The sequence below is a fragment of the Rhinolophus ferrumequinum genome, chromosome 17 (assembly GCF_004115265.2).
Source record: "Rhinolophus ferrumequinum isolate MPI-CBG mRhiFer1 chromosome 17, mRhiFer1_v1.p, whole genome shotgun sequence".
Taxonomy (NCBI): domain Eukaryota; kingdom Metazoa; phylum Chordata; class Mammalia; order Chiroptera; family Rhinolophidae; genus Rhinolophus; species Rhinolophus ferrumequinum.
In genome coordinates, this window is record NC_046300.1 from 44,199,905 (window position 1) to 44,221,875 (window position 21,971).

Sequence of the window (21,971 nt, forward strand, 5' to 3'; positions counted from 1 at the left end):
AGAGGCAAAAGCAGAAGACAAAAGTAGCAAGGGGTCGGCCAGGAACCCTTGGTTCTGCTGGGGAGGAGAACAGCCCTTGGCTAATCCAGCTCCGTTCTGGCTTTGGTCTCCGCCATACACCTACCTTCACTACCCCACTGTTCTGCTTTCAAAGGATTCTCCTGTCAGGCAAAGCCTTGGACAAAAATAGAATCTTCTATAGTTACAGTCCAGCCTGCTGTCCCTCAGGATGTGCCCCGAGACACTCGTGGATGAGTTTTGGAGGCTGGGGAGCGTGAACACACACCATCCGGCCTCCTCATTCCTCGGGTCCATGAGCAGAGCAGTGAGGTGTACTCAGCTAAGACACTGGGACGGGGCAGAGATCCCAGACCGGAAACCTGGGGCTGGCTGCTGCCTCATTCCTAACCAGAACTCTCGGTTGCTCACCAGCTTTTGATATGGGCAGGGGAGCATCCTGCCTTTTCCAGCAAGACACTTACAGACAACTGTTAGGGAGCTCATCCGGGAAGCTGAAAGGGAGAGAGGAGTCTGTGTGCAGGACAGCCCGTTCCTGAATACTGCCACAGCCTGTTACCATCTGCCAGCTGCCAAAGTCTGTGGAGAGAGAGGATCCGGGCCGGGGATGGTCCACTGATCTGGGGCAGAGAGGAGAGAGAGGGGAGAAGATGATGCACAGTCAGTCATATGCCTGACGGGAGGCCCTGGGCGGGGGGGTTGGGAGGCTACGGTGGCCCTGGCCCATGGCTGTAAAGTTCTGTGGGTGGAGCAGCTGTAAAGTCAACCACTTTCTCCAAAAGTGCAAAAACAGCTGGAAAGGTTGTGACCCAGAAAGAAGAGTGTAGACCAGAAGGCAGGCTCAACTGTAAGGACAATGTTGAATGCAAAGATGTACAGGAGCAGAAGAACAAGAGCAAAGCACGACAAGAGGTGAGCCAGCAACCAAGGCCTGCGGTCAGGGCATACCTGCCCTGGTGGCTGACAGAGCAAGTACAATCTCAACAGGACCAAAAGGAGGGGAGCAAAGCCGGAGGCTCCAGGAACCAGGATCACCCCACATTCCCCAGCATGCACATTGGCAGGGTGGACAGCGCAGAGCCCAGGGGCCGCTGAGGTCCTGAGAGGTGGGAGAACAGGCCTCGTGGGGACAGTGGAGGGTGGTGACCTAGATTGCGGAGTGAGGTACTGGGAGCCCTGAGCCCCACCCTCTGCAGCGTCTTCCAGGAGCTATAGTTTGTATTTACAGGCATATCCAGCAAACGCACTGGCTATGCCCAGAGGGAAGGGATGAATCATGCAGGCAACCGGACAGCTTCATCAGGCCTTTCTCAGACGGAGGTTTGTGGGGTGCAGGGAGAGGACAGTTGTACTGGGAATCTACTGCTGCCACCTCCTCCCCTCTCAGAGCCAACCCCTCTCTGCTGTCTCTGGGCAGCAGTGCAGCCAGTAGGGGTGGGCAGGAGGGGAGGAGACGGGGAGACATCAAACAAGGCCTTTCCGTCAGCTACCCCAGGGCCCAGTCCCCAAGGTGGACCATCTTGGATGCCTGACCGTTTAGTCTTTAATTCAAGAACAGCAGAAGGTGCTCCTGTAGGGACCCAGAAACAGCAAAAGCATGAATAGTGGTGGAGAGGGTGGGGAACAGCGACAAATGTTCACTGACCTTGGCCCACCAAGTTGGCCAACGTAAAGGGCTCCTAGTCTGAGGCGACAGTCCCTTCCACAGGTCACCAGACCAACCTTATCCTAAACCGGCTGCCAGCTGAGTGCAGCTCTAACCAGGCACTGCATCTGCAGTGACCTTAACCACCCCCATTTTAGAGACAGCTAGTGAGTGCAAGGAGAGAGTTTTAAAGCCAAGTCTCATTACAGATTTGTCCTACAACAGAACCACCTTGAGACAGGGAAAACAGATGGCTTTCTACGTTAAAGCCACCACGAATCGGAACCTCCTGCAACATAGACTTGCCACATTCATTATTCCTGCTGAACTCTGGAGGGGGTGTGACAGCAGCCTTAGGGATGAGAACAGGACGTGGTCTGCTACCTGGTGGAAGCCCCTAGAGCCCAACACGGCAGGGCTTCCTTATTTCTAGATGGAGAAACTTGGGAGGGCTCAGGTAGTTTGTAAATCAGAGACAGCGGCCCAGGAGAGGGCCAGCCACGTGCCATATTCTGGCGCCGGCCCTGTGCTTCCTCCAGGTCATGCTGGGCCTTCAGTCAGCACAACCCTTCTGAGGTCAGCCTGGCTCCACAAATGACATCTACTGTTCAAACTCAAAGACTGTTTCCTTTCCAGTTTTAGCAGTTTGTAGGAAAACAATTTCTAAACACTGGAATGTTGAAGGACTGAAAGGGATACTAAGTAGAAGAGGCAGGTAGGATGAGGCACTCCTGGGCCAGGAACACAGGGGTTTCTCAGGCCCCAGCCCCACTCCCCAGGGCTCAGACTCACACTGCCAGTGGGAAACGGTGGACAGATGGATGCGACTACAGAGAGGTCCCCTGCAAGGACTCCTGGCTTCCTAGGCTAGTCACTTCTCTTTCCTTCCCCAGTGTCCAGCAGGAAGCACCACGAGGCAAGGACTGCACCCGGAGCAGCCAGGTGACAGCTGTGGGATGGAGGAGGCAACACAGACAGCAGCCAGGTGAATGATCCCAGGAGACATGAAGCCATGGCAGCGAGCGGACATCTTTTGCATCTTTTTCAAGAGTGAGCACACAGGCCCTAACTGAATCTTCCTGTATCAGGCTTTTACCAAAGAAAGGGTTGCAAAGCAACAGTTCAGCTCCTGGTTTTAGATTAAGAGGCTGTGCTGACCAGAGAGGGGCTCATAAATGCCAGTCTGGGTTAGCTGGCTGGAGGAGACACCTAAAGATGAAAGGAAACAGTCACCAGAAGGGAGCACCTGTACCTGCCTAGTGAAAGAAGGAAAACCTTCCAGTCTCAGAACACAGGTAACTAAACCAGCTTTAATAAGACACCCCTCTTCTGCCCTGTACCCTTACTCAAGCACAAACAGAGCAGCAAGAAAAGAGAGGTCTGAGCTGCACCTCCTCTAATCTCCTATCTACTACAGAACTGGATAGAATATGGGGCCAAGCTAGCTTCAACTGCAGAACTGTGGAGCCAGTGTTGCTTCTAAGGTCTGTTCATGTCCTTCTGGCACCGAAGGCTCAGACCTCTCCCCAGCATGCTGGCTACTTGGCAACATCTTATTCCCTTAGATGGACACGGCCCAGGCTCCTCTTCACAGAACCAAGAAAGCTTCCACTCCCACCTTCCCCCCACCTCCTGCTGGGCGACTGCTATGGGCCAACTCAGGCAGGTCTCTTTTAGATATTCCTTTTTGGGAGGAGGTGAAGAATACCCACAGAAGCAGGGCTGGCCCAACCCACACAGCTGAGTCAAGAAGAAACAGATCTGGTCTGGCCTTTCACCTGCCCAGTCCCCTGACATGGCCCAGAAGCCTTCAGATATATGACTGCTAAGGACAGGTTCTTAACCCACAGCTAGTTTACTGAGCATTTGTGGAAAGATGAGTATTTACTATGTGCCAGGTACTTTGCTCCATTATCTCATTTAAACCCAAACTTATGGAAGCTAAGATTATTACTTCCTCTTTACAGAGGGGATTAAAAAAATTGAGTTCAGGAGGGAAGTGATTTTTTTTCCAAGTTACACAGCAATAATTGGCAAAACTGGGAATGAAACTCAGTTCTGACCAAGCCCAGGCTAGCTAGCCCCGTAACATACTGGCCTTTCTCCCTTACAAGGGGTAGGGGCCTCAGGATTGGTTCAGTGATGGACACGTGAATTCCAAATGGAATAAAGCATAGAACTTCTGATCAATGATTGGAAAAGAGGTCCTCATGTGACCCCTGGATGTGAGAAAGGAAGCAGGGTGTCCCAGGCGTGACTGGCCACTATCAGGGAAACTGGACAGAAGACAAAGATAGCATGTGGAAGGAATCAAGGGGAAAGAACCATAGGGAAATGGAGTTGAAGCCTTTATCAGGCTACACCTGAAGGCTGCACTTTCCATTGGACTTGTCCATATGAACCAGTTTTCCTTTACTGTTAAAACCCACTTGCAATGGGTTTCTCTTACTTGCATCTTTTTGAAAGCACTTAAGCTGATGGCTGATGGAGGCTTGAAGGTACATAACTAGGAAGGACCTAGGAGTTGCCTATCTAAACTTCTGATTACAGACAAAAAAATAGAAACCCAAAGCCATCAAGAGACATGGCTGAAGTCATGCAGGGAATGAATGTCTGAGTAAAGACCTAGAATCCCAGACTCTGAGGGGGGTCCGGATATCACCTAATCTACACTTACCTCGCCCCCCACCCCTCCTCAACCCCCAAGCTTCCAGATGATGATCCCACAGCCTGTGCTTAAGTGAACGCCTCCCGGAATGGGGCCTTAGAGGAGATTCCTTCTGTTCAACAAAGGCCTGAACTCATAGAGCAACTGATTTCAAAGATACTAGCTAGGACAGGATTTCCTACCACCTCTGACCGAAGGAACATCACTTCCTCCCAGCCGCGCCTTTATCATTGATTGACGTGTGTGTCACCCGACCAGGGACCTCTGCATTTCTGCAGCAGCCCAAGAAGATGTCTTCTCGGGCTGCAGGTTTTCTCTTCAGGGTCTCAAGCTGGCAGTGCCTTTAGGCTTCTCACCACCCATGCCTGGTCTAGAGCTGTGGCCCCAGGCAAGAATACATCAAACGTGGGACAGGAACCCACTGGACAGCACAAAACAATCTGGTTTCTCTGCCTCATTAAGCACAGCCTGGGACGGACCTCATTGCTTGTAACGAGCAGTTAGTAGGTGGTGGAGGATGCGGGAAGGACAGCTAGCTGGGCAGCAGAGGTTAGTTCCTATGCTGCCACTTAGCTATTTCAACCTGGCTGCTGAGCGTCCCTCAGCCAAGTTCACACGCTCCTCCGGCAGCATGGTTTCCTGCTATGTTCAGCAATGGCACCATCCCTCCCTCAGGCACGGACAGTGCTGTGCTAGCAACACCACCCCCCCTCCCCAAGATGCCTGACTGGAGCAGTGAGCAAGACCACAGGGAGCTGGGCCACGCCATTCACGAGGACGTGGGAAGACACGTGAGCCGGGAGCACTGTCCTGCCTCTTCCTAGCCCCCAGCGTTGGAGCTGATTAGAGATTTAACAATGGTCCAGAAATGCAACTCAGTCAGAAGCTGCTGTAGTGGCAGCTACTAATGCAAAAAAGCCACCGGTCTGCCCGGTTGAGAGGCATGAGTTGGGGCTGGGTAAGAATCAATACCCCACAGAATGTTCTTCCAACCTGACACCTGCTTCTTCACTTTGAACAAGGCTTTACCGATTCCTTTTACAGTCAAGTTCTGCTTTAAAAGAAATATGCTTATGGAATTTGGAGCACAGGAAACCCAGAGAATTCCCAGTACGAGGGAATTCTGGCTGTCAGATAGCTTTAATACAGGGTTTCTTTCCACAGTTCCCCTACTGCATTCAAAAGCTGATTGCTACTGTCACCTAAGACAGGCAGGGAAGCTAATGACAGGATCCCTCAGGCACTTGAAGATAAAAGAGACTAAATTAATTTTAATGTTAATGGAAATACATAATTAGAATGCTCCAAATCTGAATAATCTAGTCTTTCAAAATTTCTGGCAAACAGGCATCCAATCCAGAACCTTGCGGCCTGGCCAGCCCGGCCCAGCTCCAACGTGGTATTCATTCCCAGAATAGCCTCGCAGGGCCATCAAACACCTCTCAGCGGCCCACCTCACACGGCTCCAAGGCTTTGTGTCCTGCTTTGTGCAGCTGTCCCAGCCTCAGCCAGGCCCTTGCACACAAGGCTGAGAAGCCAGAGGATATCCCCACCGTCCTCAGCCTCGGAGGGAGGGGCCTTGGTGGCGATCCTGGACTGGCCATAGAGGGAGAGCTGCCCAGTCAGGCAGAGAGCCACTGGTGATACCGAGGGAAACTATCACAGGATTGGAAAGTAGGCTCTTTGGGCAGGAAGAAGGGAATAATAAAAAGCTGGAGTGAAAGAGAGGTGATGGAATGCTACCTCGGCAGGGAAGCCCCTAGCAGTTGGACAGTTAAGACTGGGACGGGGCCCTAGAGGACAAGGGGAATCTTCTGGTTTCCCTTGCAGTTGTCCAGCAATGCTGCACAGGCAGAAAAGGAGGCAGAGATAAGAGCTCCAGCCCAGAATGGCAAGGGTCATGCAGTGCCGCAGCAGCCCTGGAGCAGCCCCAGGAAAGCCAGGCGTGCAGAGCGGGTGGCACGGCAGTGGGCATACACTGAGGATGGAACGGGCACAGGTACATGGGCTCTTCTGCCCAGCACCATTTCTACTCAGCCACCGAAACTCCCGTGGGGTCAGAGGGGTCTCGTTTAACAGACTCAGCTACAGCATTGACAGATACGTTGCTCCAAGTTGAAGGGCTCACCTTCAGAGGTGAGAGGGCCTAAGACCCGTCTGGACAGTGCAGTCCGGAGCTCCCTCTCGCCTACTGCTGACCTGCTCTGCCCATGTGGGGAAGAGGCCTCTTCCCCATCTTTCTCCATTGCCTGCTTTTGCCCACGGAGAAAAACCAGAGTATGAAGGTGAGAGGAGAGCTCCAGAATTTCGGGTCTTTCCTTGTTAATATACTTGTGGCTTTGGAGCTCAGTTTCTTCCTTGGTATAAGCCTATTACAAGGAAAGGCCCGAAACTCTGGAGCAGTACGTGGCAGAGCCAGGCTGGAATCTAGGGTAGACTCCACTACTCAGGCTCTTTCTGCCAAATGCCCATTTCTCCCTAGAATTTAAGGACCTTTTAAGTCCCATACTGCTTTGTTTTCTCCTGAAGGGCCAGACATTCTCAAGGCTTCACAAAACAAAGCAATTTACAGAATTCTTTCTTTGGAGGTATGACAAGGACAAAGTGGCATGAGGTCAGCTAGGAAATGCTTTCCCCAAGGGCCAGACCACCCGTCAATCCTAAACCCCTGCCCAGTGCTTCTTTAATCTCATCTAGGAAATATCGTTCCTATAGCAACTCCAGACACACCTGTCCACTGTAGCTGAGCTGCTCCCGTTCCAGGTATGCAGTCACCTGAGGTTTGCTCCAGCCATGCAACCTAACCTACTGTGTGTTCTTCTCACTGCGCCACCAATTCAGACATGGACTGAGGAGCCAGAAGGGACTAGACCCATGTCTTTAATGAGAACGGGTGTCCACGGGGAAAGAGGTGGGGTGGCGGGCAGAGACCTGCCAAAGGCAACAGGTGCAGGCAGCCCCGCCTCTGCCCACTACATCACAAGCACTCCACCTTCTGGATTCCCCATCTGTCAGGGCTCAGGGAAGGAGGGGTCTCAAACCACTCTACAAACAGCTCGCGCTCTGTATCCAAACATGAACCTATCCTCCAAACAGTGGGCTGGCCTGCAAGCTTGTCCATCCCCTCCGACCTCCTGGGTGCACCGCCCATCAGGCCACATGCCGGGACCCTGTCCTAAGATACCACCTGAGGCACCACCTTAGGTGTTGGAACCCCTCTCCAGCCTTAAGAAGGGAGGGCTAGCGCCTTCCACCATTAGGGGTTTTGGAGCTCCTCACCTGGCCTTGGGGACCTCCAAGGGACTGCTACCTATCCTGAAAAAGTTGTCAGAATGGTTCGAGGAGGAGGAACTGGAAGACTTGGCTTCTACCAGCCCCTGGTGGGAAGGCAGGCGGTCCTCCGAGGGCTGCGGCCGGTTCCAGAGCACACTCTGTGGAGAGGATGAGTGGCTCTTCCTCCTGTGGTGGAAAGAGTAGGGCTGTTGGCCAAGGGACCGGCCCTGACAAGCCCTCAGCACACTTTTATCAAATCTTGGGGCCCAGTCTTTACTTCCAGTGGGAAAATGCCACATGGGAGTGGGCATACATCAGTACTCCCTTAGGCCTGGCAGCAAGAGCGGGCATCAAGAGCTGGCTCTTTACATAGGGACTGTGGCATCTGAATACTGGCCTACTGGCCGCAGAGCACATGCTAGAGAACAGATCCTTAACTAACAGTTCAGCAATTGCCCCTCCCTCCCAATGTTACACAAAATTGAGAGCCCTTTGCCTAGGGGCAAAGGCATCTAATTCTCAGATTCTCAAAGGAGTTGGCCCTCAAACAAGTTTCCAATTCCAATTAGTTTGTACTCACCTCTTGTTTTCTTCTTAGTTCTAAACTGGTCCCCCACCCCCCAGGCGAAGGATACAAAGGAGCTCCCCCAGGGAGTCCTTTTAACACCAGCTTCCCTTCACCCCACCCTGTCAGCCCAGCCCTGTAGCTTCTTTCTTCCCCCCACAGGGAGCCCCGGCCCTTTATGCTCCTGGGCCACCACTGGCAGTGTCCCTCACCAACCAGATGGCTGGCCTCCGAGGCCCAGGAGAGACAGCAGGGAATGGAGCTGTGCTTTCAGCCCGACTGTCAGGGTCCCCTCTTTGTTCCCGGGACTCCCTGGAGCTGGTGGCCCTGGGCCACAGCTGTGAGCAAGCTTAATTCCAGCCTGGCCCCTCACCAAGCTGCTTGAGTCTGTGCTCCTGCAGGGACCAGCTCCACGGCCTCATAGGTGAAGCTCCCAGCGGCTCCTGGGGAGCTCTCCATGACCAGAGAGAAGTCGCTGCCAAGGCTGGTGGTGCTGCCACGGTCTTTTCGTCCTGAAAGAAGCCAGTGCCATCAGTCTGCCCATTATCTTCTCCCACTATTGGTCCCCCCACCTCTCCCATACCATAGAACCAGAGAGAAAAGCTTTTAGAACAAACAATGCCTGTGTGGTCTATACACAGAAAGATGTACAGAGGAAGAGAAACCTGCTGGGGCCCATGACGCACTCAGCATGCAGATATCTTCCAGGGTGAAGCCTGCATCCCGGGCTGGCAAACTCTTCCTCCTGCAACAGAATCCAGAATGGTGAATTCCAGACTGGGCTGGGGTCTCCTCTGACCTCCCATCACACACATACAACACAGCCTACGTGGGAAAGAAGCTCCAATTCACTGGCAGCTCGCGGAGACAGGTCCTGCCTAGCATTGCAAACGCCAGATGCACTTCTGGGCCCAACAGAGTTGCCTCCCTTCATGAGCCTGGCTCCTTCGAGTCCAAGTCTGGCCTAACATACTGGGGCTCGGATTTGGAAGGCAAGGGAGCTCAGAAAAGACACCAACTCCCATGGGGCTCTAAGGCAACTGCCAGGCAAGACTCCCGCCTTTCCCGGGTTAGAAGCGGCCTGCTGCCTCTGCTCGGCGGTGACGGGCTGCCCAGTGGCGCAGACACACGTTGCGGCAGCCCAGGGAGGGCAGCAACCCGCTCAGGCGGGAGAAGCGGCTGCTCTGGCCAGGGCCTGGGGAGCCGGAAGTCCTCCTGGCCTTGGGATGGCTTTTCCTGCAGCCACGCACCCTGTTCTCCTAGCTACCAGAGGCCACTCATCTGTCCCAAAGCCTTTCTGCTATTTAGTATGACTACAGGTTGACCCAGCCCTGCCTCGGGTATGGAAGAGCCTCTTCTTCACCCCTGGCCTTCACCAGGGACCCCCACCCTGGCTTCAGAGGGAAGGCAGGGAAAAAAGGCCAGCCTGTCATGTATACAGGGCAGGGATAATGTGGCGAATGAGAGCCTGCCTGCCCCAGAGTGGCCCTTCCTACAGCGCTTTGGCCCCAGTGTGACAGACAGGCCTCGCCTTACCTCTGTGTCTTCAGAGCCGAGAACTCCTCGGAGATGATATGCTTCAAAAAATTGAAGCAGAAGAAGAAAATCTGAAAAACCAAAAACCAGCACACATGAGAAGACAGCCTTCTCCACAGAGAAGAATCTAGGTGGCAGACTGCCCAGGAGAGGGCAGCCGGCTGCCCTGGTCAACCCCTTGCTGGATATTCTGGTCTGTCATGCTATGGGTGGTGGAGAGAGCTTAGCAGGCCAGGCAGACGCACTTGGGCTGGCCAAGGAAGGAAGGGACCGTGTTTCCTTCATTGGAATGCAAGAAGGTAGGCCAGGGATTTTTCAAACTCTTCAAATTCAACACGCATGTTCTTGAGCTATTGAAAACGATAAAGACAAAAGCAGCTTCTCCCTTCAGCGTCTCCTAGGGATTCCCAGGGGGAGGCTGCCAGGGAAGGACAGCTGGGAGAGAGACTATTTGGGGACAAGGAGATTAAATGGACACAAATTAAGGAACACGATGGAAGGGAAAGGGATTAGATTTTGTAGAGGAGACGCCCAGAAATAGTGGTTGAGGAGAAGCCGGGGTGAGAAGCAGTGGGTGTCTGGCCCAGAGCCTGCACTGCTCAGGAGCTGTGAGGGGCAGGTCTGAGTCTCAGCCACAGCCCCACCGCCAGGAGCAAACTCTTCTCCCTTCCAGCCATCACCCTAGTCAAATGGACCTCCATGACATGCACACAAGGCCTGGTCGCTACAGTTTTCAGACTCCCCAGTGATTCTGAAAGGTGTCGTCCATGAACCCCTCGTGCTATCCCAGAGCCCTGCATGATTTCCTCAAAAAAGAAGTTGGAAGGGTGCCCAAGTCTGGTCAGTATGAAAAAGCTATGTTACATAAAATTAAATAGGTGTTTTCATCAAAGACTTTTTAGTCTTTAACATGCTAATGTGCTCTGTGAACCTCAGAGACAAGAGAAGGAACCAGAGTGCTGTTTAGTAGGCCTTATTTTTTAAGGCATCACTATCTTGAGTGCCAGGGGCGGGGGGGGGGGTGTAAGAGAAAAGCCACATCTTGGAGCCCAACCCTCCCAGCTGAGGAGACCCTCCTGTGCATGCCAAGAGATGGCCAGGGTTTGAATCCAGACCCCACTGGGCTCAGCCTGATCCTCTGCTCAGAGTCTCTGAAGGCAGAATCTAGCCTGTTTCGGGGGTGGGGGAAATGGCATAGAGGGCAGAATGTCCTAGAGTGCCAGTGAGTTTCAAAATTAGAGGCTGCAAAGGGGCTTTGTGTGCCAAATTCAACGCCAAAGTCACTGCGCCTAACAGAGTTCATGGACGCCTCTGAGGAATAGGCTTATGAGCTCTGCAGCCCTGGCAGATGCGATAAATGCTCAGAAGAAGAGATTTGGAAGGGGTGAGGAGCAGCTATGAGGGAGGAACAAAAGGAGGAGGAACAAGATAAGATGCCTGGAAAGAAGGCAGCCTCAGGAGGGTGAGAAAGTGCTTCAAGAAAATAAGGGGGGGACAGGGGGCAAAAGAAAAAGAGCTAACACCGTGCTGGGCATATGGACTCATTCTCTTTCTGAGGCATGAGCGACAGCAGGAGACTCAAGGTTAATCACATAACCCAAGGTCATCCAGGTAATAAGCAGGACAACTCAGATTCAAACTCAAGTCTAAATCCAGGCCTGTGTGCAGGGAAAACAAGCACACAAAAGAGGCAAAGACTGCGAAAAGCAGCCAAAAGGATGGCGTGTGGAGAGGGCAGAGGAGCAGCAAGAAGGGACAGCCCCCAGACAGGAAGGAGACCCTGTAGCCTGGCTGGCCATACCTGGTCTGGGGCTGGTGATGAGGTGCAGGGCAGAACCCTGCTTGCACAGACAGCCCTGGCTTAAAAGGTGGTGGTGTGTGGGTGTGACGAGAGCAGAGAGGACAGGGAAGAGCACCTGGGATTTAGCTGTGAGGATGAAGGTCATAGAAAATGACTTATGGGGCCGGCCCGGTGGCTCAGGTGGTTGGAGCACCATGTTCCTAACGCCAAGGTTGCCGGTTTGATTCCCACATGGGCCAGTGAGCTGTGCCCTCTACAGCTAACACTGTAAACGGCTCTCCCTGGAGCTGGGCTGCTGTGAGCAGCTGGAGGTTGGCACGGGCTGCCGCGGGCTACTATGCGCTGCCGCGGGCTGCTGGGTGCCGCCATAAGCAGCTGGTGCCCAGCGTGAGTGGCCGGCAGCCGGCGAGAGCTGCCACGAGCTGCTGTGAGAGGCTGACCGACAACCTGCGACCGACTGCCTCAGCCGGGGGCAGCACAAGGCTCATAATACCAGCATGGGCCAGGGAGCTGTGTCCTACACAATTAGACTGAGAAACAACGGCTTGAACGGAGTGGTGGGGGGAGGCAAAGAAGGGGGGAAAAAAAGGAAAGGACTTGTAAATTGGTTCCAGAGCTGAGTGCAGAAAACAAGGTCACCTATAAGAAGGATGGCAGCAAAAAGAAAGGGGAAAAGACTGACACACGAAGGTCAGAGGCAGCCATGAAGGCAAGTGTTATCCCCACCACGCAGGAGAGGAATCAAGACCTAGAACCGGGACTATTGTGCTGGTGCTTTTCCCGCCACGCGGCCTAATCCCAGCCCACACCAGGAAAGGAACCGGCCCTGAAGAGTGGACACCAAACAGACCATCACCCTGTTCCTCCTGTGGGTAAAAGAGCCCAAGCTCCCGGAGCCCTGGCATGCACTTGCAGACCGTGAGCAGTACCCACCTCCTCTCCTTTGCTGAGCCGATCTACCAACATGTGCCTGCAACAGAAGGGCAAGGAGGTCAAAGCGAGCAGCGCCGAGACAAGGGCAAAGGGGGACCCAAGTCACAGGGACCATGGCTTTGACACCAGAGCCTCGAGTGGGGCCTGACCAGCACCCTTCAGTCCTTCCCAAGGGGGTGGCACTGTCCACACCTCCGACCCCGTCACAGAAGCCGCTATCCTTACATACACACAGGAACGCAGCTCTTAAGGCACCCCCCCAGCCCCCAGCCTGACTCACCCAAAGAGGAACCAGTCATAGGCCACGGTTAGGTAGAGGATCTCAGCAGGCTTCAGGGACGTGTGGATGAGCCCATCCTGGAAGAGACCAGAGATGTGCCGAGGTCAGAAAGAGGCCTCCCCATGACAAAGCCCTGTCCTTGTTCAGGAGCTGACCACAACCATAGACCCAGGGACAACCAGGCTGCCCAACAGCTCACCCCCCCCAGGAACAGGGTTACACACATAAACCTGCTCCAATGTGGGGTCCCTCATTCCAAATCTTGTCTACTTTCTGGAGCCAGACAGTCCTAATGCCCCCAAAGGGTAGATGTTGGGCAGGGCCTCCGAATGCTCCCTGACCCCACGACCCAGCCCATCCGTACTCACAGCCCACAAGGAAAGGCGCAGAAGAGAGATGAAGAGAGGTGTCCGATCCCAGCCTGAGATACAGTGTACCAGCAGCCCGCTGTCATCTACTCAGGAAACACAGAACAGCAGGCCCAGAAGAGAAGCAAACATGAGCTGATGAAAAGGAGACATGCCACCTGTCTGGCCTGGGGTGAGAGCCAGGCCACTCCTAGTCTCCGTCTTCCTGCATGGCCCCCCCACGGTTCTTCTCCAACCTAGTCCCAGAAAGGGGTGGATGGTGGACACTTGTCTGTTTACAGTAGCTCTTCCTTCTTCTGACTACAGTTCTTGGTGACTTTTAGGGAAGCGATAACTCTTGGATAGTTGACTCTGCCCAGCTTATTTAGGTGGGGCTGACCGGCATGTCTCCGCCCAGCATTTCTCAGGGGGACACTGCAGGCATTTTAGGGGAAGATAATTCACTGTACAAGGCTGTCCCAGGACATTTAGGACCCTTGGCTAGCACCCACCAAATACTAGTAGCCCTTCCCTAGTTCCTACAACAGCCAAGTCTCCAAAAGACCCCTGGAGGGGCAGTACTGCCCCAGACAGAGAACCACTGCCTAGCTCCAGATGCACACATGTGCCTTTTTTACAAACCCGGCCAGTGACTGGTTCAAGGATGGGCACCTGACCCAAACTGGGCCAATGAGCATGAGCTCTGAGACAGGCAGTCTCTCTCTTCTGTGGGAGTTAAGATGGCAGGAAACAAGTCTGCAAAAGTTGCCAGCCATGAAGCTAATCTCTGCAGTACGTGCTAGGCACCTGGCTCTGCTCTTGGGTCTGCTTGTTTATATAAGCTAATATATTTCTTCGTGTTCAAGCAAGTCGATCTCACAGAAGTCCTGATTGATACTGAGGAGTTAGAGTCAGGCCGCCCCAGAGACACGAAGCATTACATGCCCATCCAATCAAAACAGCCAACTGGGGCAGGCTGGCTGGCCCTGGATGGGATTTTCTGTGTGTCCTGTAAGAAGGCAGGACTGATTTTTCTGTCATCTTTCTGAATTAAAAGAAGCCAATCTGTGGGTGGCTGGATGGCTCAGTTGGTTAGAGTGCGAGCTCTGAACAATAGGGTTGCTCACAATTCCCACATGGGCCAGTGAGTTGCACCGTCCGCAACTAGATTGAAGGCAATGAGCTGCCGCTGAGCTTCCGGAGGAGCAGCTGGATGGCTTAGGTGGTTAGAGCACGAGCTCTCAACAACTGGGTTGCTGATTCAATTCCCGCATGGGATGGTGGGCTGCGCCCTCTGCAACTAAGACTGAAAATGGCAACTGGACTTGGAGCTGAGCTGCGCCCTCCACAACTAAGATTGAAGGACAACTTGGAGCTGATGGGCCCTGGAGAAACACACTGTTCCCCAATATAAAAAAGGCCATTCTGTCTCCCCCAATGCCGATGCTTAAAGGACAGCTGACCCAGTGCAGAAACATCCTCTGTGGTTCAGACAGTAATGAGTTCGTAATTTTGTGTTTTTTAGGATTTTGAGGACATGGAATAAAGCTGCCCATGGACAAGGAAATCCCCAAATCCTTCTACCATAGAGCAAAAGGTACACGTGTGGCCCCAACAAACACACACATTTGGCCGTGTCATGACCTGGAGCACCCAAGAGATCCAATGGTTTGAGGGCTCAGGCAGAGGCAGACTCACCGTCGCTGTTAATTATGGAAAGCAGCAGTTTCAGGTAGTTTTGTGTTTGTTGTACCAGGTCCCAACTCTGTTGGGGAGGAAGGATAAAAGGGGACTGGGAATTTGAAGTATTTAAAAAATAAAATGCTAAGGGCTATTCTGAGGCAAAAAATACCCAAGGCTCTTCTTGGTCACATGTCATAGGTCCCAAATCCCCAGAATACAAGACTTCACTCCCCACTTTGAGAGCTCCATTCACCTCTCCCTAACCCTCACCCCATGGGTCTCCCCGACTCAGTGCGCTAACCTATCATGATGGTGAAGAAAGGGAAGCCATGCGGACACCTGGGCAACCCCCAGCCCCACGCCCACCAGCAGCAGCCATCTGTTTGCCTCCTCTAAGGCCTGGGCTCCCCACACGGCTCTCCACGGAGTTAAGAGGAGCCCTGAGCCTGTGGCCACTGTCGCCAAACAGAAGGAGCCATTCCTTTATCTGCTATCACATGTCAGAAACCGAGGAAAATATCAACCTTCTCATCAACCACGTTTCATTCACTTTTTACTGCTATTCACAGCACACTCTGTCGTTTGATGAATAATATATGCAGTCTGCTTGGCAGACAGAATCTTTTAAAACAGAAAGCCCATGAGGTGGGAGATGAAAAGTGGGCAAAAGACGTAAAGAGACTGGAACCCTGTTCTAGCCCAAGGAAGAGGTCCAGACCAGAAGCTTTTAGAAACAGTCCACTCGGAATCCGAGATTCCATGGATGGGCTTGACCCAGTTCTGCCGCCTCTTCCCCCTAATGGGGAGCAGCCTCTCCACACAACTGCTCATCAGTGTTCTAGGGCTGAGCAGAGGGATCTAAGTGCCAGTGAGAGAGCACTTCCCGGGGGGAGGGGGAACACAGCACCTGTAATTGGAATGGTTTTCCCGGGAATTGAAAACAGGCTCATCTACCTGACCCTCCCATGGCCCCTGGAGGGCTCTGACCCAGTTCCGGCAGCTCCAGAGACGGCACTGCAGTGCTGCACTAATAGAGTTATTACCCGTCGTAGCACAGGGGTCTCTCCACTCATCTGGCTCAAACGTGTCACACACATCATTGCCACCAGATTTCCTCAGAGCTATAATACTGGCAGGGAGAGGGAAAGCAGGAGGCAGGAGGTATGCAGCACCAGGGCCAGGCGGTCGGTCAGGTGAGCTAGAGCAAGACTGCAGCACCCGGCAGAGGGGAGGCCCTGAACAAGCACTAAAACCTGCGGAGCTCCAACCATAGGGACAGTGACAATCGGGAGAGGCAGCAGTTCACACTGCGCTCAGTGCTGGCGTTAAGAACCAGGCTGGACAGTGCTGGTCTGTAGAGGCCCGAGGCCACACAGCAAAGCTAAGTGGGGTACGAACCCAGCCCCGACACACTGAGAAAGTCACTTCTTAATCACTTGCTATACTGAGGGGACATTTCCTCCACGACCAGAGTAAGAAACAAAACTTTGAGGGGATTGCAGAATGGGAGGAGGACCTGGGAAACATGCTAAAATCTCTTGCATCCGACGTGCTGCCAGGCAAGTCTCTGGGTCCACACTTGAGCACCATGCCTCTGCTTATGTTTCGATGCCTGGACTCCTCCTCCTCCTGGCTGGCAAACTCCTACTCATCCTGCAAAGGCCCAACCCATCATCATCTTGTCGTCTTCTGAGGTCACTCCTACTATGCAGGTGGTGATTACATTGTTGCCTCTTTTCCTAGACTGAGCCCAGTGAGGGCAGAGGCTGTTTTGGCATCTCTGCATCTCCGAGGCTTGATGCTGAGGGAGGAGGCACCTGTAGAATGCTCCGTCACTGCCTGTTCACGGTCAGGGCCCAGCCTAAGGAGCAGCAGACACTGGAAGCGGTCTCGGGGCACAGAAAGGAGCAGACCTCTGTGGAACCCAATCTGGTTGCATGGAGGGCAGCGAGAGCACACATGGAGGCAACAGGACCGTCCAGGTGCTCCTGCGCTGGGAACACCACTGAGGGCCTGGCCCTGGGACACAGTGAACCACCACCGCAGCCCTCACGGGGCTGCAGAAGGCAAAGTGAACGGGCAGAGGTACACTGGCTAAAAGGAGACCTCTAGGATGCGGAGGACCAGGCAGGTGGTGAGATGAGCCTAGCCTCATCCATGGAGAGCACCAGGGGAGGCTTCTTGGAAGTGACGTGTATATAAGAGGGGAGAGAAAGGAGACAGGTGTTTCTGGCAGAGAGCCCTCTTCCCTAAGGGGCTGAAAGGAAGCCAGTGTGGCTGGAGGAGAGGGCGGCCATTCAGTCTTAAGAACAAGGCTGGCCCACGGGGAGCTGGGTGGGCCACGAGAGGGTCCTTGGACTAGATTCTGAGTCAAGTGGGAAAGCCAGTGGTAGGGTTTAAGGAAAGGGAAGACGCTTCCCCATCACTGAGTACCGGTACCTGTGAGGCCCTGGTCAAATGCGTCACGTTCAGGTTCCAGGTACCCTTCAATGTGGCTCCACGCTCAAACACGAGCTTTACTGAGATGACAGTGGCCTGGACTAAGCTAGTGGCATGAGATGGAGGCAAGAAGGACTGGAGAGTTTCACCAGGGGCAGAGAGCAGAGACTGAGAGAACTGATGGGATCTGGCAAGGGTGGTGGCGGGAGAAAAGCACCCAAGGTTTGAGTTTGAGCAACTAGGTAAATGGTGGAGAGCCTGGGGGTACTATAGGTTTGGGCCAGTGCCATTTCAGACAGCTTGAATTTGCGGGGACTACACAGAGGAACACTAGTGAAAGGTGACAGAGATCACCAAAGAGAGGTTTGCCCCCGAGTCCCAGGCCTGAGCAACCTGGTGCTGGGCAAATGGAGTGGACAATGAATGAGATCACCCTGGGAGATGCAGAGTAACAGGGAGTCCTGGGCCCCATGCTGAAGGGGCTGAAAGGGCAGAACCCACACCTGGCTGAGGAAGAGGCTGATAGGAGGCCCAGTGAGACCAACCAGTAGAACTGGAGAGGCGGACATGTCATCTTGTGCCTGGGACGTTCCTACTGTTCACTCCCTTGAGCAAGCAAGCTAGTAGCCAACTTCTTAATTATCAACCTTAACATGGGGCTGGCATTTCAGTGAAGAGGACACCTGCACGCAGTGATCCTATTTGAACCTCACTGCGACACTGAAGTAGGTGCTATGAACTCCACTTTCAGAGAAAAGTGAAGTCACTTGCTCAAAGCCCCAGTGACCTGTGAGAAGGGCCATGCAAGCGGATCCAGGGCCTGGATTCAGGGCCTCGATCTGTTAAGCAGAACTTCTCACACAAGCGGACTCCATCCCAGGAGACAAGCATCCTCGGCAGTGTCCATACACTGAACCCCTACAGTTGTACCAGTTTGTATCTACACGAGGAGAAAAACGTGCCAGGAAGAAGAATAAGGGGGGCTTACTTGAGACCTCTGCATACAACAAATTCAGAAGGAAGCCTGTAGATTCCTTTGGACACTCAATCTGTCCAGGTACAGACAGCCTGGGACTTGAGACCAGAGAACAGGGCCTCCCAATCCAACTTGTTCCTTCTCCAGGCGCCTGGGGCACAACCAACAACTGGCCTGCTCTCCTTTTTAACATTTCCTCTCTTATAGAAACACCCTTGTACAGAAGGCCTGACACCACTTTAACACATTCATTCAGTTATGGAGCATGTGCTTTGTGCTTAGGGGCTGGATATACAAGATAATATAAGCACAGCCTCTGCCTTTACAGACCATTTGCTACCAGGACAACAAAGTCCCAAGTGATATGGTAGCACACGGCTGCCTCATAGGGAGACCTCAAGGCTGGGTGGGAATTGTCTAGACTCAGGGGTAGAGAAAGAGAAAGGACACAGAATGTGTTCTGGGTATTCACTGGCTTGGCCTTTCTGGCTCTAGGCTCTGTGCATTTCTGTGCTGGGGATGCACAAGCTGTGGTTCCTGTCCTCCTGGAACTCAGTCTACTGGAGATGGAGCAGATCTCTGAATCAGTAACTACAGCTCGGTGGGAAATTCCACGGTAGATGTGCCCAGGAGTCAATGGTAATGTAAATGTAGGCGTCTGACCCTCCAGGGATGGAGCGGGAGGAGCCTCAGAGACGTCCTCCTGGAGCGGACACCCAAGCCAAACCCTGAAGGCAGCGTGCCAGTCAGGCAGAGGGAACAGAACATGGGGAAGACGATGGGAGAACAAGGCTACTTGTCCTGGCTGAACCAAGTGGCAAGGAGACTGCTGACAGCCTTTGGGCTTGTGCAGTGGGCCAAACATGGTAAACAGACAGATCCATCCAGTAAGCCTGGGGCCCCTTACATGACAGAAGGGGACAGAGGAGAGGAGCACAGTGGAAATAATTTTAAAGTTTCTATAATCAAATGAGGTCAGGCAGCTGTGCACTTCCTCTGGCAGAACACGCATTTAAAAGGAAAAATGAAAAAAGTCACCAAAGCCCAGAGCTGGAAAGCAGACACCATGAGGTCCTCTGGAAACAGAACCCCCTGGTGGACACAAGTCTTTGAGTGAGTCACGTTCAGACAGCTTGGATTTTCTGGGCCAAGAGCAAATGAGGAGAGAGTGTTAAACAGATAAGCAGTTCCTCCTTTCCTAGGCTGTGATAGGTGAGAGGTCAGAGGGCACGAGCCAGGCCTCCAGGCATCTGCATGTGGGACATGCGACAGGTACCAGGGGTCACCTTGGCCCCTGCCCTTATCCTGCCCTGCTCATGTCAGGCCCCTCACCTGATATTGGCTCCAGTCAATGTTTAGAGAGCAAGTCAGGAAGTCAGGGATGCTCAGTGGGGCATCGACGTAGTCCTGGGGAAGAAAAAACACCCATGAGATGCGGGCTGGCCACCAAGGGAAGTCATGGTGACAGGGCAGGCTGCGGCCCTGAAGCTGTGGCTATCACAGGCGGGCAGGACGTCCCTCTACAATGCTTGCCTTCTCGGGTCCAGATGCCTGTACTACCCTGGGAGTGACAGCTTAAAAATCAAAGGGACAAGACACTGCTGCCACGTGGAGCTTTTCACATCTGCAGAGACAGATGTGGTCAGCCTGTATGCAGCCGCCCGCAGGCTCCCGTGGCCGCTCCCACCGACTGGGCAAGGAACAGAACGCTGGTCCCACTTGTGCCACAGATGGGGGAGCAAAGAAGAAGGGCTTTTCCTATCTGGTCCCTGACAACTCTTTAAAAGGGAGAAATTAAAGGGGGAAAGGAAAATATATACGATGAGAATGTAAACATGTAAGTAATACGAGAGGGAGAGAAAATAATGAGACTCATTTAGGGAAGAAAAGAGAAAGAAAAAGGGTAATTGTTTTCTCCAAAGAGATTGCTAGCTGTTCTGTGGTCTCCCTTTACAAAGCGACAAAAGACCCAAGTTGATGAATGTTTATTGTTCATACCTGCTTCCAGTTAAAAATGAGCCCTTCAGCCATGTAATCCCGGTCCTTATATTCCTTGAAAAATTCACAGCCTGGAAAAGAAGGGCAGAGTTATGACACCATCATTTCTAGCCCAGGCTCCTGAGATGCCCAAGTGCTTTCTGTAGGACCAGCTCACATACTTCTCCACACTGCTGGGCCCCCGATGAGGCCACAGCCAACATGGGTAGAGGAGACAGGGAACAAGCCTCCAACACGCCTCGGTTTCTAGTTACATGCCTAGATGAGGTACTGCCTGCCCGCACACCTCTCTACCTCTCTCCCCATCTGGTTATTAGTCACTTCTCCCTCATTTCAGGTCCTACATGTCTGCAAAGTGTCAACAGCCAGCAAACAAAAAGCATGAGTTACAATTTGAGTCCTGTCAGCACTACCTCAGCAACTTATGTACCATGTTTCCCCAGAAATAAGACTGGGTCTTATTTTTAAGTTGTGCTCCAAAAGACACATCAGGGATTATGTTCAGGGGGTGTCATCCTGGAAAATCTGCAAGGGCTCATTTTCCGGTGAGGTTTTATTTTTGGGGACACATGTAGTTACAGAGGATCACTCTCCTCCTTTCTAACCAACCTCCCAGGACTTCAGTGAGGACTGAACATTGTAACACGCTGGAAAGACCCACAGACAGTGACTGAAATGTGACAGGTGCTCAAGAGACATGTCCCTCTCCAACAAACCTGGGCCAAGAGGTACTTTTCCATATCGTTTGCTGGAAAAATTCTAAGAAACTCCACTAGGGTACACCCTCAGAAATATAGAGGGAACAGTGCAGAGAAAAGGGTTTAGGCAATATTCCCAGCTTCAAATCTCAGCTTTTCACTTAGCTCTGTGACTGTGAACAAGTTGTTTGACTTCTCTAAGCCTTGATTTTCTCATTTGTAAAGGGGTTGTTTAAGGACGAAATGAACACATAAAACACCTCGCACAGCGCGGTACAAGTGGCATTGGAATGGCAGCATGACGCGCCCATGGCCAGCCCTGCAGCTTACAGTCAGCTGCTTGGCTCGAAGAGAATGAGGCTTGCCCTCACACCATAACCCAGTAAGCAACCAGGGGCTGCGTGGCTTCGAGCCACGAGGGTGGGCAAAAGCACTTCGAGATCAGCTTCTTGCAGTTACTCTCAGTTCCTCAAGCAACACCAGCACAAACTTAGGAGGGCACATGACTTTGGCCATGGGTCCAAGTCTGGTGAGATCCCCAAAGGCGAAACAGTTGTCCAAATTCTGTGGAAGTGGACACAGGCCAAAATTCACATGGAACTCTCCAGCCTCTTGTGAGCCAAGTTCCTGTCTGAGATCACCCCAGGGAAGAAAGAAAAGGTTCCTTTGGAAAGGAAGGGCTGGAGACACGGCCCATGTTTTATAGACTTGGCTCTCATCCCACACACACTTCTGAACTCTAATCCCCCTAACCTTACAGCTGACTGATAAATCAGGAAACAATCCTCAGCTGTAACACTTCAGCCTATTCTTGGGGGCCTCACTGGAAGAAAGGAGAAATATAAACATCAGATAGAGGCCGTGAGCTTATGAGCCCAGGTTTGGAAGAGACACCAATTATCTATCAGAGATCCTGTGAAGTGCTGTTTTCCCAAACTCAAGCTGTTCAAATCAACACCGCAGGCTCTAGGCTAAGCTCTGACCAGCCTATGATGCAGAAGCAATTTTTTGTGTGAGAAATGGATAGAATTAAAATAGACTCGGTACCCAGGGCAATTCCTAACATTCATTACTTGAATAGGCTTCTGAACCCACTGAGAGGCAAGAAGAA

At 52.7% G+C, this 21,971-nt stretch overlaps 1 protein-coding gene across 3 annotated transcripts in view; it reads right to left on the reverse strand.

Moving 5' to 3' along the window:
• The window catches only part of MTMR14 (myotubularin related protein 14), a 45,211-nt gene that overhangs the window by 2,967 nt on the left and 20,273 nt on the right, over nucleotides 1-21,971 (reverse strand). The window contains exons 8-18 of one of the 3 annotated variants that reach the window (XM_033132112.1): nucleotides 20,163-20,233; nucleotides 19,497-19,571; nucleotides 14,765-14,831; nucleotides 13,088-13,173; nucleotides 12,720-12,796; nucleotides 12,440-12,476; nucleotides 9,706-9,776; nucleotides 8,856-8,914; nucleotides 8,543-8,681; nucleotides 7,611-7,790; nucleotides 483-638 (exon numbers count right to left, since the gene is read on the reverse strand). In XM_033132112.1, the coding sequence (XP_032988003.1) occupies nucleotides 483-638; nucleotides 7,611-7,790; nucleotides 8,543-8,681; nucleotides 8,856-8,914; nucleotides 9,706-9,776; nucleotides 12,440-12,476; nucleotides 12,720-12,796; nucleotides 13,088-13,173; nucleotides 14,765-14,831; nucleotides 19,497-19,571; nucleotides 20,163-20,233 (1,018 nt within the window). The remainder of the gene's footprint in view (nucleotides 1-482; nucleotides 639-7,610; nucleotides 7,791-8,542; nucleotides 8,682-8,855; nucleotides 8,915-9,705; nucleotides 9,777-12,439; nucleotides 12,477-12,719; nucleotides 12,797-13,087; nucleotides 13,174-14,764; nucleotides 14,832-19,496; nucleotides 19,572-20,162; nucleotides 20,234-21,971) is intronic. The other 2 variants (XM_033132113.1, XM_033132116.1) reach the window with 2 other exon arrangements.